This window comes from Zalophus californianus, chromosome 3 (genome assembly GCF_009762305.2).
Source record: "Zalophus californianus isolate mZalCal1 chromosome 3, mZalCal1.pri.v2, whole genome shotgun sequence".
Taxonomy (NCBI): domain Eukaryota; kingdom Metazoa; phylum Chordata; class Mammalia; order Carnivora; family Otariidae; genus Zalophus; species Zalophus californianus.
Window position 1 is genome coordinate 193,864,486 of NC_045597.1, and position 14,342 is coordinate 193,878,827.

Sequence of the window (14,342 nt, forward strand, 5' to 3'; positions counted from 1 at the left end):
AGCCCCTTTCCTCCCACAGGCCCTGAGCCTGTCGTGCTGGCACCCAGGTTTCGGGGGCCTTCCCCTTACAGACAGAGAGCACCCAGGCCCTGGCCCTTCCTCACAGGCTGGGTTCCTGCTGCGCTGGTGCGAACGGCCCTCGGGAGTACACTGTAGGGAGGGGGGACAGGCAGGGCCCCCAGCCCAGGGGTGGCCGCTGGGGGTCCGGCTGCTGCCGGCCTCCGTGGCTGAGGGCAGGGGCTTTGGGGTGTGGCTGCCTGGATCTGGGTCCCGTCAATAAGTCAGGCAGTGCCCTGGTGTCTGTTTGCCTCAGTTTCCCCCCTACACTCCGGGGCACCTACAGCACCGCCCTCCCGAGGGGCTGTGAGCTTAGGTAAGAGCGTGACACTTACAGCAGGTCCTGAGTGAGAAAGAGTGTGGTTCATTTGTCAAATAAGAAAGGAAACGTGGCCTGACTGGGGCTTTCCTGAAAGAAAGCCAGAAGCATTTGTGCGTCTTAAGTCAGGAATTTATTGAGCATGAGGCTAGGGATCCAGGCTGGCGCTCAGTCCTGCTGGTAGGGGACATGGAAGCCCAGCGTGGTCCCCAGGGGGAAGTGAGCGAAGAAGGTGCGGGCCATATCCTCAAGCTGGGGGTAGGCCCCCAGGGTCTGGAAGTACTGCACGTAGTTCCAGAAGTCAGAGGTGGAGAAAGGCCAGTAGGGCATGGCGGGCAGCTCGGCATAGGGGCCTGAAAGACACCACCACCGGCCTCAGGTGCTGTCCCCACCGGTCCTGCCCTGAAGCTGCCCCTCCGTGGTGCCGCAGGGCAGGTGGATGGTGCCCAGCAGTGCAGCGGCGGTGGGTGGTGAAGGGGCCCTCCCAGCTGGGAGCCGGGACCTGGGACACCCCTGGTCCTCCATGAAAGTATCCCGGAGCCTTGTCATCTGGGTGATGACCCTCTCAGGACTCCTGGTCTGGGGGGACAGCTCAGGGAGAGGAAAAGAAGGGGGGGAGAGGGAAGGGGGAGGGAAGGGGAAATCTGGCCCCTGTCCTGGAGATGCTGGGCAGGGAGGGAACACCCTGGTGAGGGTGTGGGGGCATCCTGCTGGGATTTCAGGGGAGACCACAGCCCCCAGCCCCGGAGTCCGGACGCCACTGCACTGAGGTAGGACTGGGGTGGGAGGGCCGTGGGGTGAGTCCAGGCTGAAGGTGAGAATGCCAAGCCTCGGGGCTCAGAGAGTCCCTCCTGCCCTGCGTGTCCCCAGGTGGCTGGAGGTCAGGGCCCAGGGAAGAGGCTCGTGTCCCTCTGCTTGCATAGCTTGTCCTTGAGCTGACCCAGGGTTCCTGCTTCGTTTGCTCAGGATAAGAAGCCAGCTCCCACCCGGGTCCCTCTTCCGACCCCATCCCACCCAAACACACACAAGAAAAGAATAAGAGGGCAATACAGTACCTCCCTCCTCCTGCACTGGCTTGGCCCCTGCAGAGGAAGAGGAGGGCAGTCACTCTGGAGAGCCCCCCAAGGCAGGACACCCCGCCGCCCGCCGCACAGCCCTACACACCAGCTGCCTACGCAGCCAGGGAGACAGCAGGAGGGACAGAGCCACCACTCACCTGCCAGAGGTCCCAGCAGGAGGCAGAAGGCCAGCCCTAGCACCAAGCAGGCCTTCATCTCCCCCAGGCAGGCGCTCCACCAGCTGATGAAGCTCCGGTCCACCTGCAGCGGGAGGGACCCAGGGGGTGGGGCCAGCCCCCCATCAGGGCCCCAGCCTCTTCCCGCCACCCCCACCCCCAGCAAGTCCCTGGAAAACAGCTCTGGTAACCAGACAAGCTCCCAGGGTTTTCATAGCAGTTTCCGTTTCACCTGTCAGCTGGCAGTTCCTAATTGGAGGCCGCGACCCCGCGTCTGCCCCTCCAGAGGTTGCCTCGCACTCCGGGTGCTCAGCCGGTGCAGCTGGGATGGGCCTCTGCTGCAGGCTCCTCTTTATAAACGGAGGGGGGGCAAGGAGGTGGACGTCACCTTCCTGAGCCGTCCAACTGAATCTTTTATCCCCGGCCCGAGGACTGAGGGCTTCTTGCCGGCTGTAGGACCTTGAACGATCCGAGGAGCAAACTGGGAGGAAAACACTTCTGCACAGGGCACGACCGGGAATTTTAGGACTGAATTCAACACCAGTGCTCGAAATAAACACAATTTCCTCTGCACCGGGAGAGAAAGACATTCTAAGGCTGACATTGGGGCAGAGATGCCCCCTTCCAGGAACAAGGTAATTGCAGAGCTGCCTCTGGGGGGCCCTCAGGGAGCCACAAGCAGCCACGGATCAGCACTCCTGCAGACAGGACGCCATTGGGCAGAGGCCATGCAGGAAGTGTGGGTATCCAGCCCCACTGCACACCTGCAGACCAGAGCTTCCCTGCTTGTGTGCAGTGATTAAGCATGTCGTCGGGAAGGCAGCCGTCCCAGCCACAGGGATGCCATGGACGACACCTTAGGGGCTCTGTGGATCAGCTCTGATTAAACCTCAGGGCTGCAGCTGAAGATGGCAGCCACGCCTCGTGGCCCTACCCACTGAATCCAGCTGCGGTGCTGAGTGGCGGAGAGCAGGTCAAACAACACACACCTGGTCTCCCCAAGCCTTTGGGCGCCTGCCTGGACTGGGGACTGAAAGAGCTGGCATCTCAGCCTCGTGCATGGACAAGTTTTGCACAAACACAAATGGTTAGAGCCACTCCTCGTCACCCTGCGAATCCAGAGTCTCTGCCAAGTGGGCCCAGGCCAGCACTTCGTACCATCTCCACCTGAGCCACCCCAATATGTTCCCTGGGCTTCGGGTGACACCAATGGTCATATGTGGAGCCTCCCAGGGCACACTGCATGCCTCACCTTCTCAGTCACAGCTGTGCCTCAGGGTCTGGTCACAGACCTGGAAACAGAGTCACAGGTGGGGGCGGGGTCCTGAGGAGAATCAGCAGCCCCCCACAGACAACTACTCTGGGGGGACTACAGGTTCTCCAGGAAGGGGGACTAACCCGCCAGAGGCAGAGGAAGGGCACTTCCTGGAGAATTTAGGGGCTCAGGTCCCCACCTTCTCCAGAATCTCCCCACATGTCCCCATCCAAGTGACGAGACCCCTTCGTGCCCAACAATACCCTACCCTTCATAAAAAATGGCTCAAGAGCCCAGAAACTCAACTTGTCTTGTGATGCAACCACCCACCAGATTAGACCTTGGGTTTTATTTGCAGAAATCTGGACTCGGTGCCTGCAAGAAATAACGAATTCTTTTAGGGCAGCTGTGTCAGTGTCTCCAGGACCACCTGGCTTGGTGACTCACCAGGGCCCCCCCAGACTCAGCAGAGGTCGTGCCCCCAGCTGGGATTCGTAACAGAGAAATGGTACAACGCACAGGAAGGGAGAAGTCGGGGGACCAGGGCTGAGCTTCCGGGGCCCCTCCCCCTGGAGTTACACAGGCCACCACCAGGCGTGAGGTGCTGTCTTCAGGGGAGCCCGGGAGAGACGCAGAGCCCAGGGTTTTTATTGGGGGCTGGGCCCGGGGCACCCCTGCCTGCTGTCGATTCGGGGCACCCAGGAGGAAGCGGGTGCTCAGCGTGAACCACGCTGCACAGAGGTGTGGGGGCAGCGAGGTCCTCTCATCCATGAGGGTGCCGGGAACTCCCGCAGAGGGCCACCCAGAAGGGCGGTGGGGCCTCCTTGTTGACCCTCTTCTGCACAACACAGAAGATTTTTGGTTCTTTATCTTCCCCCTGAGCTGGGAATTTTAAGCTCTGCACTCATAATTTTCTTCGTTTTCTGGCACACTTCGAAACTACCAACAAACCCCACAGCCCTTACTGTTTATTTCCACTAAGTGGTCTGTGGCATCAGCCGCCTGGTCACCCGGAGCCTGGCCTTCTGCAGCCCCTTGGCTCCACGGACTGCACAGTAGGCCAGAGAACCGATTCCTGAGTCCATCCTAAACCTCACCCCCTGGGCCCACTTCTGGCTCCAGCCTTCTGCCCAACACGGCCCCTAGGGGTGCTGGGGGACCCGGGGCTATTGTAGAGCCAGACCTGATACTGCGTGGGGGGCTGAGGACGTGAAGGTTGGTGGGAGAGTGGGAAACACCCTGCCCTCTGCGTGGCCCGCATGTCTGTGGGGGCTGAGACCACCGTGTTCGGCGGCAGCCTTGCAGAACTGCACAGCGCATGGACGGCAGTGAGGACCTGCTGGACGGACCTGCTGCTGTTCATCTCCACAACAGAGGGCAATGGCTCATTGTCCATCACCTACAGCTCCGTGTCCGAAGATGATGTGCAATTAATCATTCCTATAATGTTAGGAAAAAGGAAATAAAGTCACATGTACTGTATCTTTATAACTATTTTCTTAATAATAAAAAAATACCTACGTAGACTAAACATCTGCCTTTGGCTGAGGTCATGATCCTAAGGGTCCTGGGATTGAGTCCCGTGTAGGGTTCTCTGCTCAGCGGGGAGCCTGCTTCTCCCTCTGCCTCTGTGCTCTCTCTCTCAAATAAATAAATAAAATCTAGAAAAAACAACGTACAAGTAATGAGCAGTGATGCTGTTGGGTGGCAGAGCTATGGGTGTGGGTTTTTTTTCTTCTTTCTGGATATACATATTTTCCTTAATTTATTTCTTTTATGAAGGGGGGAAACTTTGAAAACCACCACCAAAACTCCGTGTTACTTAGCATCCTGATCCACTGTCCTGGGTCAACCACTCAGGTCTTCCCCATGTCCACCCCCACACCTTTTCTCTCTTCCTGAGTACTTCAAGCCACTCTCCCTTGCTGGCCTGCACACAGACCTTCCCTGGACCCACCTGGAGAACCCCACATGGAGGGCCCCACCTGGAGGGATCCCACCTGAAGGGCCCCACCTGGAGAACTCCACCTGGAGGACCCCACCTGGAGGACCCCACCTGGAAGGCCCCACCTTGGAGGCCAACTCCTCTGCCCCCAGACAAGGGCCCCTTCCCCCCTCACCCAGCCGCCCTCCCACAGTGCCTCTCATTGGGGCTCTGCACAGCCAGCCTCGATTGGCGTATTGCTGTTGCTCAGTGGGATCCCTAGAGCAACAGTCCTCACATGACATACAGATCGCCCAGGGATCCTGTTAAATGCAGGTGCTGATTCAGCAGGTTGGGGGAGATCCCAGGAATCTGCATTCCTAAGACGCTCTGGAGAGATGCCCATGCTGCTGGCCCCCAGAGCACATGTAGGGTCTCGAGGCATGAGCAGGTTCTCGACCTGGGAGTTCAGAATCGCCTGTACATGTTAGCAGATGGCTGGGCCCCGCTTCTCAGAGTCCTGCCTCACAGCTCGGGGCCAGGCCTGGGACTCTGCACATCTGCCATGTTACCGAGGGTGCTAAGCAGGTTCAGGGCCAGGCTGTGCGAGCCACTGTCTAAAGCAGAGGTTCTTAACCCTGACCGCACATCAGAACCACCTGCAGAGCTGCTCAGTAGCCAGGATTTCAGCCCCCGGTCTCCAAAAGCAGGATGCTACTATACCGGGTCCAGGTGGGGCCTGGGTCCCCTGCTCGCCCAGCCCCGGCCCTTGCCCTGCACAGGATTCTCCCTGTGGCTGCATCGGAGGCCTCCAAAATTCCCACCTGCCTGTAGTGAGTTCTGCTCGCACAAGAGGGGCCTTGGAGGGCACAGTGGACAAGGTCTACCTCCAGGCTAACTCGGCTAAAGGGCGCTGCGGCCTCTGCCAGCAGTGTTGGCGGGGAGCAAGCCAGGTGGCTGGCTTGGGAGCCTCCTGTTCTGTCCCGTCTTCACCTGAACCAGGTGGAGCCTAGGGCACGTCCTGCCAGCGAGCGCAGCAGAGGCTCCTGTTAGGAGGCCTTGGGGCGCCCTCTGCCGTCTGACTCAGGAACACCAGCGTGGCCTCTGGCCGAGGTCACTGAGAGCGGCGGACCCCGGGCGTGGGCCCCTGAGGGCGAGCCCCCAGCCCACCTCAGATGTCCTGGAAGGGCGGGCAGGATGCCTTGGGTCACAGCCCTTCCAGCTGTCCCAACACAAACCAGAGCCTTGTTCATTATGAAGTCCTAAAGCCAGAGGTCCTCACACACTTGGGTTCTCCTGCCTGTGCCTTCCGGATGTTCCTCTTCCCTGACCTTCCTACAGCCACCATCAGCTCAGCTCCCATCCGCGGCCTCAATTTGCTTCTGGAAGTTTCCCCACAGCTCAGCTGGCGTGGGACCCTCAGCCCTGGCTGCCGGCTTGCCCCCAGGCTCCCTGCTGGCCAGCCCACATTTGGGCCCCTGGAATATGTGCACAGCTTCAGCTCTGGGGCCTCCCTCTCTACCCCTCCCTGAACCTAGGAACTTTGCCCCCCTCTGGAACCTCTGCCGTCCCCAGAGCACAGTCAGTCTCTCTGTCCCATGTCCCCGGCCCTAGTCAGTGACACTGCCCTCCTGCTTAGCTATGCATTCCAGCTGGTGGCTCCGGGGGCGTGCCCGGGTGCCTGGGGCCTGGAGCACTCTCAGTGTCCCGTGGGTAGGGCTTGGTGACAGGGCTGATGGGCTGAACACACGGCAGTTCGGTTCCCCGCCTGGGTCACCCAGTTAGCATCAAGCCACTCACTCATCTGTCCCTGGGCGTCTGGGCCAGTGCGAGGCTGCGTGCGCTGTTCTCCAGGCTACTGCCTGATCCCCATCCCCTCGAGAAGCACCTGCAAGGTGAAGGGACGCCTCTCACGCTCACAAATTTCGTTCCCAAATCCACAGTTCCTGACTGTTCTTGTCATTTTAAAGAAAAAGATTCAAACATCATAAAATCTAATGAACGTGAAGAGAGTTTTGTGGATGAAAACGGAGTTGCCTTGGAAAGGTCCACTCCAGATGAACACTGTCAGAAACTAGTGTAAGTGAGATGTGTGGCCGGATGACGCTGAGATGGGGACCAACGCCCTAACAATCCCCAGGGCCCTGCCTTCGAAACACAAACCTGGGATCACGGCCGGCGCATTCGGCAGCCAGCTCCAGGGGGCGCCATCCCTGCTGGAATCCGCGTGGCCCTGGGGAGGGCGCATTGGCCCAAGGATGGACAGACGGTCGAAGGAGGTACAGTGTAGAATTGAAAGCTAACACATGTAAGGCCCATTCGAATCTTTTAAAAACTCATCTTTACCTTTAGCTGATTTGTGAGAACTCCAGGTCCCAGTTTGGTCTGTGAGAGGGATTCTCCTGAGCCCAGGAGACCCTGGCCTGGGGCTGGTGTGAGGCTGGGCAGCAGGGGACCCGATTCTAGGGTGGATGACTCCATACTAAAAAAGTATTCACTGACTGTTTGACCTTCTCATCTAACAGGGTGGCCTGTATTTTTATTTGCTAAGTCTGGCCATCCTGTGCGTCCCTGCCTGGCTCTGGGTTTTCTAAGATGCTTCCTCCTAGAGCTGTAGGGTTCTAGCCAGACACGCACAGGCAGTGGGCTGCAGCCCTGAACTCCCCCGGCCAGTGGGGCTCCTGGCTCAGCACACCTGAGTCTCCACAGCGGGCCCAGCGGGGCTTGTCAGAGAGAACCTGATGCAGCCAGAGAGGGGGGCAGACCACTGCCGTCAGAGACCCTGCTCTCAGGCTTCGGGCCAGGGATGGGGACAATGGGGGACAGTGCCCCAAAGGCCCATGACTTAGAGCAGAGAGACAGGGGCATTAGACGTGAGCTGTCATAGGTGCCTGGACCCCACGGCATGCCCACACTGGATGCTCTGTGCTCCCAGACCCCCAAGCTCCTAGCACCCCAGTCTTCTTCTGGGAAATACGCCCTGAGAAGGCAGCCCAGGGCCTCAGCGCCAAGGTGGTATGAGAATCCTGCCCGAGGTCATAGGTGTGGTCCTGGCTAGATGGGAGGACAGAGACCTGGAGAGAGAGGCGCACTGTCCCACCTGGGAGAACAGCAGGAGATGCAGAATGTGGGGGCTCCCCGTTCATTCTCCTCCTTCCAGGGTACTGAGAGCTTGCAAGGGTCACACCCCAACACCCCGAGACTTACTCAGTATCATCTTAGTGTGCGCAGGCACGCATGGAAGCAGTCCCCGGGCACGCATGGAAGCAGTCCCCGGGAGCCGCGATGGAGGACTGGGCAGGGCTGTGAACAGATGGGGAAAGTCGGAACTTCGGACGTGTTGCCTGGGCACAGCTGTGGGCAGGTGGTGCCCACCCAGGGCCCTTCTGAGACCTCAGACTGGGAGAAGATGTGTTTATCCGTTGCTTTGTGTCTGTATTGGCTCGGGGTTGGCCCATGGGGGTGAACTCCCCCCATGGCAGGTGGGGCAACCCTGGGCCCCTGCAGGCGTCCAGCACTGGGGGTCTCAGAGAAGCATGGAGGATGTGGGAGGGGGGCTCTGCAGGGCAGCTGAGGTCTGGGAGCTCGTCCTGTGGCTGATGCTGCCTCTGCAGGGCAGGAGGAGAGAGAGGGGCTTGCAGCTGCCCCAGGACCATGTATTCCCCAGTCTTCCCATCACAGGTGTCCCCAAAGGGCACAGAGTCACTCTGGGGTTTGCACTTGTGAGAAAGGCCGACCGCAGCGATCAGTGAGGATGCAGTGAGCCGAGGAGGGATTTCAGTCCCCCCGTTGTGTGAAAAACCACGGAGACACCTACTCAGACGATCCCACCTCTGGAGGTGCTCTCCTCACCCAGAACCCGCTTCACTTGCTAAGGGCCTGGTGTCAGCACAGTACACATCTCCCAGAGGATGCTCTGCACCAGGCCCCTCCGTGGACTGAAATCCTCGCTCCTGCTGAGTTCCGAGGTGTTCTATCTTCTCCATCTTATGGGGGAGGGAACTGAGGCTTTCCAAGTTCGGGACCTGCTAGAGCCAACAGCAGGCTGTGGAGGCCCAGGGACAGGCCCCGGCATGGAGGGTCAGACCCCCTCACAGAAAGCCCAAAGGGCCTTTGAGCTCATGGTTCTTGGAAAACAACCCAGGGACTCATTGAGATTGACCACGGCTCAGGACAGTGGCTTGCTGGAATGTTGCTCAAGCTGACGTTGGTCCAGCTCTGGGTTCTGGGTCCTGATGGCCGGAGGCTGCAAGAGCCACGTGGGCACACAGGGCCACCGACCTGATGTGGGCATGGGCAAGGGGAGGAAGTCCATGGGCAGAGAACTTGGGAGAAAGTGCCACAACGGTGTGCTTCCGGGTCCTGGGCCTGACGCCAGCCCTTCCGTCCCGAATCTCGTTCCATGAGCAGTGAGTAAACGCAGGGAGAAGACCACCTTGCACACGTGGGTGGGCACTTTTCCTTTAGGGGATCCCAAATGCCCATTTGAGTCTGAAAGGCTCACTAGAGAATCCAGGTAAAACCTGTTCCCTTGAACCCCAAACCCTCCCTCATGTCCCCAGAAGTACAACAGGAAAGGGCTCACAGTGGACAGCAGTTGCGTTCTTGGCCTGGTGAGAGTGGGTCTGAGTTTCTTTTAGGCCTGGTGGACTGCGGGGGGCTGTGGTGGACTGCGGGGTCTGTTGGGGGGCATGGGGGATTGTGGGGGACTGTGGGGGGCTGTGGGGACTGTGGAGGGATGCAGGGACTTTGGGGGTCCGAGGGGGGTTGTGGGGACTGTCAGGGGCTTGGGGGCAGGGTGGGGGGTTTTCCAGAGGAATGAAGGGGCCCAGGAGGCCTGGAGGAGGAGAGTGAGTCCTGACCTCCAGGCTGGAAGGTGCAACCCCCGCCAGGGTGACAGTCGGACCACAACAGGGTCTGAGAGTTGGCTCGTCTGGAGGTGTATAATACAGGAAAGCGGGCCAGGCTCTGACACACAGCTCACTGCCTGAACTGTGCCCAGGCCTGGTCCCACCTTGGTGGCAGGGTGGGACGTTCCTAGTGCCCAGAGCTTCCCCTGCATTAGTGTCTCTGCTTTGATCAAGAAAACATACCCTAGAGGACAGACCCTTCCTTATTCCGTGTTTCTGCGTCCGGGGGGCACTCAGCGTCTTCTGGCCTCCCAACCCTGGCTGGCAGCAGTCTGCTCCACAGTCCCCTAGACTCTCCCAGGGGAAACGGGGAAATGAGGGGCTGGCAGGCAGGGGGTGCATGCACAGGGCATGCTGGGGTCCCTGCCTCCCGGGATCCGGGACCCCGGAGGGAAGCAGGTATCCTGTGTCACCCGGGCCCACCGTGAGGCTCTAGGGGCCCTCGCATACTGGTCCTGCTTCATAACCAGGACACGGAGGCTGGGGTGGGTGAGAAGCCCCACAGGATGAGAGCTCTGTCCTGAGCTCCGCTATCCCTCGCTACCCCGGAAGGTGACAGCCGCTTAGACCGAAGCACATCAAACACAGCTTTCCCGACGCCCCACAAGCACAATCATCAGCCCCCAGCAAGACACTCATCTGCTTCTTCCTAACCCTTTTCCAGTTCAGGATCTTGGGCTGGGCCTGGCTGCCCAGGGGATCTCGTGCTAGCTCCTGGGTCCAGCGGGCAGGTGACAAAAGGCAGGCTCCTCCCAGCCACTGGCGCCCAGGGCGGCATTCTCGAAAGCTGCACTTCTCTCTAAGACCCCAGGAGAGCCAAGAGATCCTTGTGTTGGGGCCTTCCCCAAAGGCACAGCCATGCACCCCCTGACCCGACCCCGCCCGCTCCTTCCCAGCTCAGGGGCTAGGAGACTCGGAGCTGGTTTCAGATCACAAGTGTTTGTTAAGGGGAGAGCATCTTAGCTGATTTCTGTGAGGCTCTGGGCAAGTTACTTGGTGCCCTCAGGCCTTAGCATCCTCATCTGTAAATAACTGCTCGGGCACTGATTTGCTTAGGCCGGGACGGGGAATGAAGGGGCAGGTCTTGGCACGTGGGACGCTCTCAACAAACAGTAGCTTCCCTGTCGTCTGAGCCTCACTGTTGAGCTCCCCATCCTCTCCCCGAGCGACAGACGACACCGGGCATGGACAGCGCGATGGGACACAGTGGGTCCTTCCCAGCTCTGTGATGCTCTGCACAAAGATCACTACCACTTCCCAGACTCTGTATGGGTCCCTGGCCCCGCCCCTGTGTCCCTCTAGGCTGGCTAGAAGGACCTGTGTTCTGGAGAGGTAGAGAGTGGGCCTCAGGGAGACCAGCGCCGTGGGAATGTTGCCAGGAGAACCACGAAGATGCATCCACCCTGCCAGCTGGAGGTGCAGGAGTGAGGGGCTCGGTGTCTCTGGCTGGCCCCAGCTGGGGGCAGGATGGCCCAATGGTCAGAATCCAGGCTCGGAAGGGACCCCACTACCTATGAGTCTGGCCTAATTTCTGACAGATTATGAGACTAAGCAGGGCACACACTCTTTGTATGCCTCAGTTTCTCATCTGAGAAACGGGCAAAGTGATGGGATAATGTCTAGGAAGCCCCTGGCATCTGGTGTTAGCTACTATTGATATCAACAAGATTAAAGGTGTGAGCCCAAATTTAGTGGATCAGGGGAAGAACGGCTTAACGTGTAAATGTTATCAGGCTTGGGTGAGATAGTGCCTCCGTGAAACAAAAGAGGGCATCACCACAAAAGTAGCATTCCAAAAATAAGCAATATTACTGACAATTCAAAATATAATCATCTCAATTATTTAAAATCAACAGAAAGGCAGGAAGATAGAGTGGAGAAAACCTCTGCTAAAATAAAATGAAAAGACGAAAAACATGTAGAGTGGAAAAAGGAAGGTGGGATGTTAGCAGGTCAGTTCAGGGGTCCTACGTGAACATGACCGTAACACAAGGAAAGCTCCAGCGATGAAGAGTGAGCATGCAGGAGGACAGTGTTCCCCCCCCGCCCCGTCCCATGGAAAAGAAAGACCCACAAGAAGGCACAACTTTGGAAAATTCAAGACACTGGAGACAAAAAGAAAAGCCTACAAGTTTCCAAACTGCGGGCAAACCATATAAAAGGAAGGTGAATTCCAATGGCATCCGATCTCTGGATGGCTGGGAGACACTTCAACCCCCCCACCCCCCCCGTCTGGAGGGGAACCAGGACCCTGCCCCTAAAAACTCCATCAGCCAACTATTGGGAGATTATGTGGATATTTCAGACCTATAAAGACTGGAATATGTTCTCTTTCTTGGGGAGCAGCTAGGCCTGTGTTTCGGTGGCACGGTGCACAGAGAAACCACGGAATATGGGAAATAGGTTGCATAGCTCCAGAGAGAGGTGAAGGGAAGCCCCAGAGCAATGGGTGTGCTGCGGGTCTAGGGAACCCAGGACTCTGGAGGACAGCTCAACGTTCCGGGGGGAGATGTCGGAAGGAAAGGAAAATAAAAACAGTAGATTATCTGACACATTTGAGCATTTGGAAAAATATTGATGGCATTAAAAATTTGAGGGCGCCTGGGTGGCTCAGTTGGTTAAGCGACTGCCTTCGGCTCAGGTCATGATCCTGGAGTCCCGGGATCGAGTCCCGCATCGGGCTCCCTGCTCAGCAGGGAGTCTGCTTCTCCCTCTGGCCCTCCCCCCTCTCATGTGCTCTCTCTCTCTCTCTCTCTCATTCTCGCTGTCTCAAATAAATAAATAAATAAAATATTTAAAAATTCTGTTTGAGCACTTGAATTATAAATTGGTACACAGAAAACTAAACTTTTTAAAAATAAACAAATAAAAGCAAGGCAATAACAACTCTGGGAAAAATGGATGGAGAACAGAGTACAATCAGGATGCACTCTTTAGCTCAGAAGTAAATTTCCTTTACATGGTCATAACCCTGTGAGGCCTGGGCATTGATTTCACCCAAAGTTTGATATGGCTGTGCTGCGAGGAATGGGAAGGGAAAACAGGGGGAAACAGCACTATTCAGCAGATCAGGTCTAAATGTAAAGGAACAGGGGTGTATTAGTTTCCTATCCCAGTGAAGTGAGTCACCCCAAAGTGTGTGGGCCCAAAACAACAGACCTTCAACTAAAACATGTTTATTACCCCACCGTTTGAGTGTGTTGGGAACCCAGGCTCAGGACAGAGGGGTCTTCTGACCACAGGTCTCTCACAGGGCATCGACTGAGTCTGCAGTCTCCTGAAGGCCTCACGAGGGAAGTACCCACCTCACTCACAGTTGCCAGGATTCAAATCCCTAATGGCTGCTGGCTAGAGGCCTCCCTCTAGTCCTTGTCACAGGGGCCTCTCCACAGGGTAACTCGCACTGCAGCTGCTGCATTCCCTTCGAGGGAAGCTTCTGACTCCAGAAGGAGCACAAGAGAGGCCGAGCAAATGTAACCTAATCTTAGAAGTGCATCCCATTACACCTGCCATACTGTCTCTCTGAGAACCCATCACGAGGTCCCTCCCACATTCAAGGGGAGGGAATGGCTCAAGGGCATGCACACCAGGAGTCGGGAGTCACCGGGAACCATTTCAGAGGCTGCCCACAACAAGGCTGTGTATTAGACAAGGCTCTCCAGAGAAACAGAATCAATAGGCTGTGAATATAGAGAGAAAGGGAGAAAGATTTATTTTAAGGAATTGGTTAAGGTGATTGTTAGGGCTTGCAAGTCTGAAATCTGCAGGGCAGGCTGGAGAGCCAGGGAAGAGCTGATGTGTCAGCTTGAGTCCAAAGGCCCTAAGGAGCAGGAGTCCCTCTTTCCCAGTCTTTCCTCTTCAATCCCTCAACTGCTTGGGTGAGGCCCACCCACATCATGGAAGGGCTTCTGCTTTCACTGAAAAAATTCCTTCATAGTGACATCTAGATTGGTGTTTGAGCAAGCAACTGGGTACCATGGGCTGGTCAAGGTGACACACAGAATTAATCATGACAATGTATAAACCTATTCTTTGGAAATATGTAGGGTGAAGGGCAGAAGAACAGCTAATAGAGATGAACATGATTGCATCTGAGAGGTAAAGCTGGGAGTTGGGGAGGGACAGGCTGGAGGCATTTCTCTCCATAGGTGGGGCATGGGGCGTGATGCAAGGGAGCCAGTCTGGCCTGTTGCTGAGTGAGGACAGTGTGATGCTAAGGTCCCCTCCGAAGCCCTCACCTGGGCAGGGACGGGGGGGGGGAGGCGGCTGGGGAGATGAGAGTCTGGAGAATAGGGACTTTACAGGGACCCTCGCCTCGAGGAGGAAGGACTGGATCCGGTGCCACTTTAGACCACGGGGTGGGGACTGTTGTGTAGGAGTGGCTGACTCGCTCGATCCGGCTGCGCCCAGCACACGCACAGTGTCTACCCCTGGGGGTGGGTGGGTGCCTGGGTGTCCATAGGCAGAGCAATGCAGTGACAGTGGCTGGTGGAAGTGGACATTACTTTCAAGATGTCTGCAAGGGTGGATTTGCCTCAGTGGGAGAATTTGAGCAGAGTCTGGTCACCATGGATGAGGGGGTAGTAGAGGGGTTCCCATTCTGGGAGAAGCTGGGAGAGACCACCCAAGGCCAAGGGCCAACT

At 57.4% G+C, this 14,342-nt stretch overlaps 1 protein-coding gene across 1 annotated transcript; it reads right to left on the reverse strand.

Moving 5' to 3' along the window:
* Positions 1-501: 501 nt before the first annotated feature.
* Positions 502-1,927, reverse strand: OTOS (otospiralin). Its single transcript, XM_027588025.1, has 4 exons — positions 1,843-1,927; positions 1,593-1,695; positions 1,432-1,458; positions 502-729 (listed from the first exon to the last, which is right to left on the reverse strand). Exons 2-4 carry the CDS (start codon positions 1,648-1,650, stop codon positions 545-547), a joined length of 270 nt encoding a protein of 89 aa, XP_027443826.1. The 5' UTR covers positions 1,651-1,695; positions 1,843-1,927; the 3' UTR covers positions 502-544.
* Positions 1,928-14,342: the final 12,415 nt, after the last annotated feature.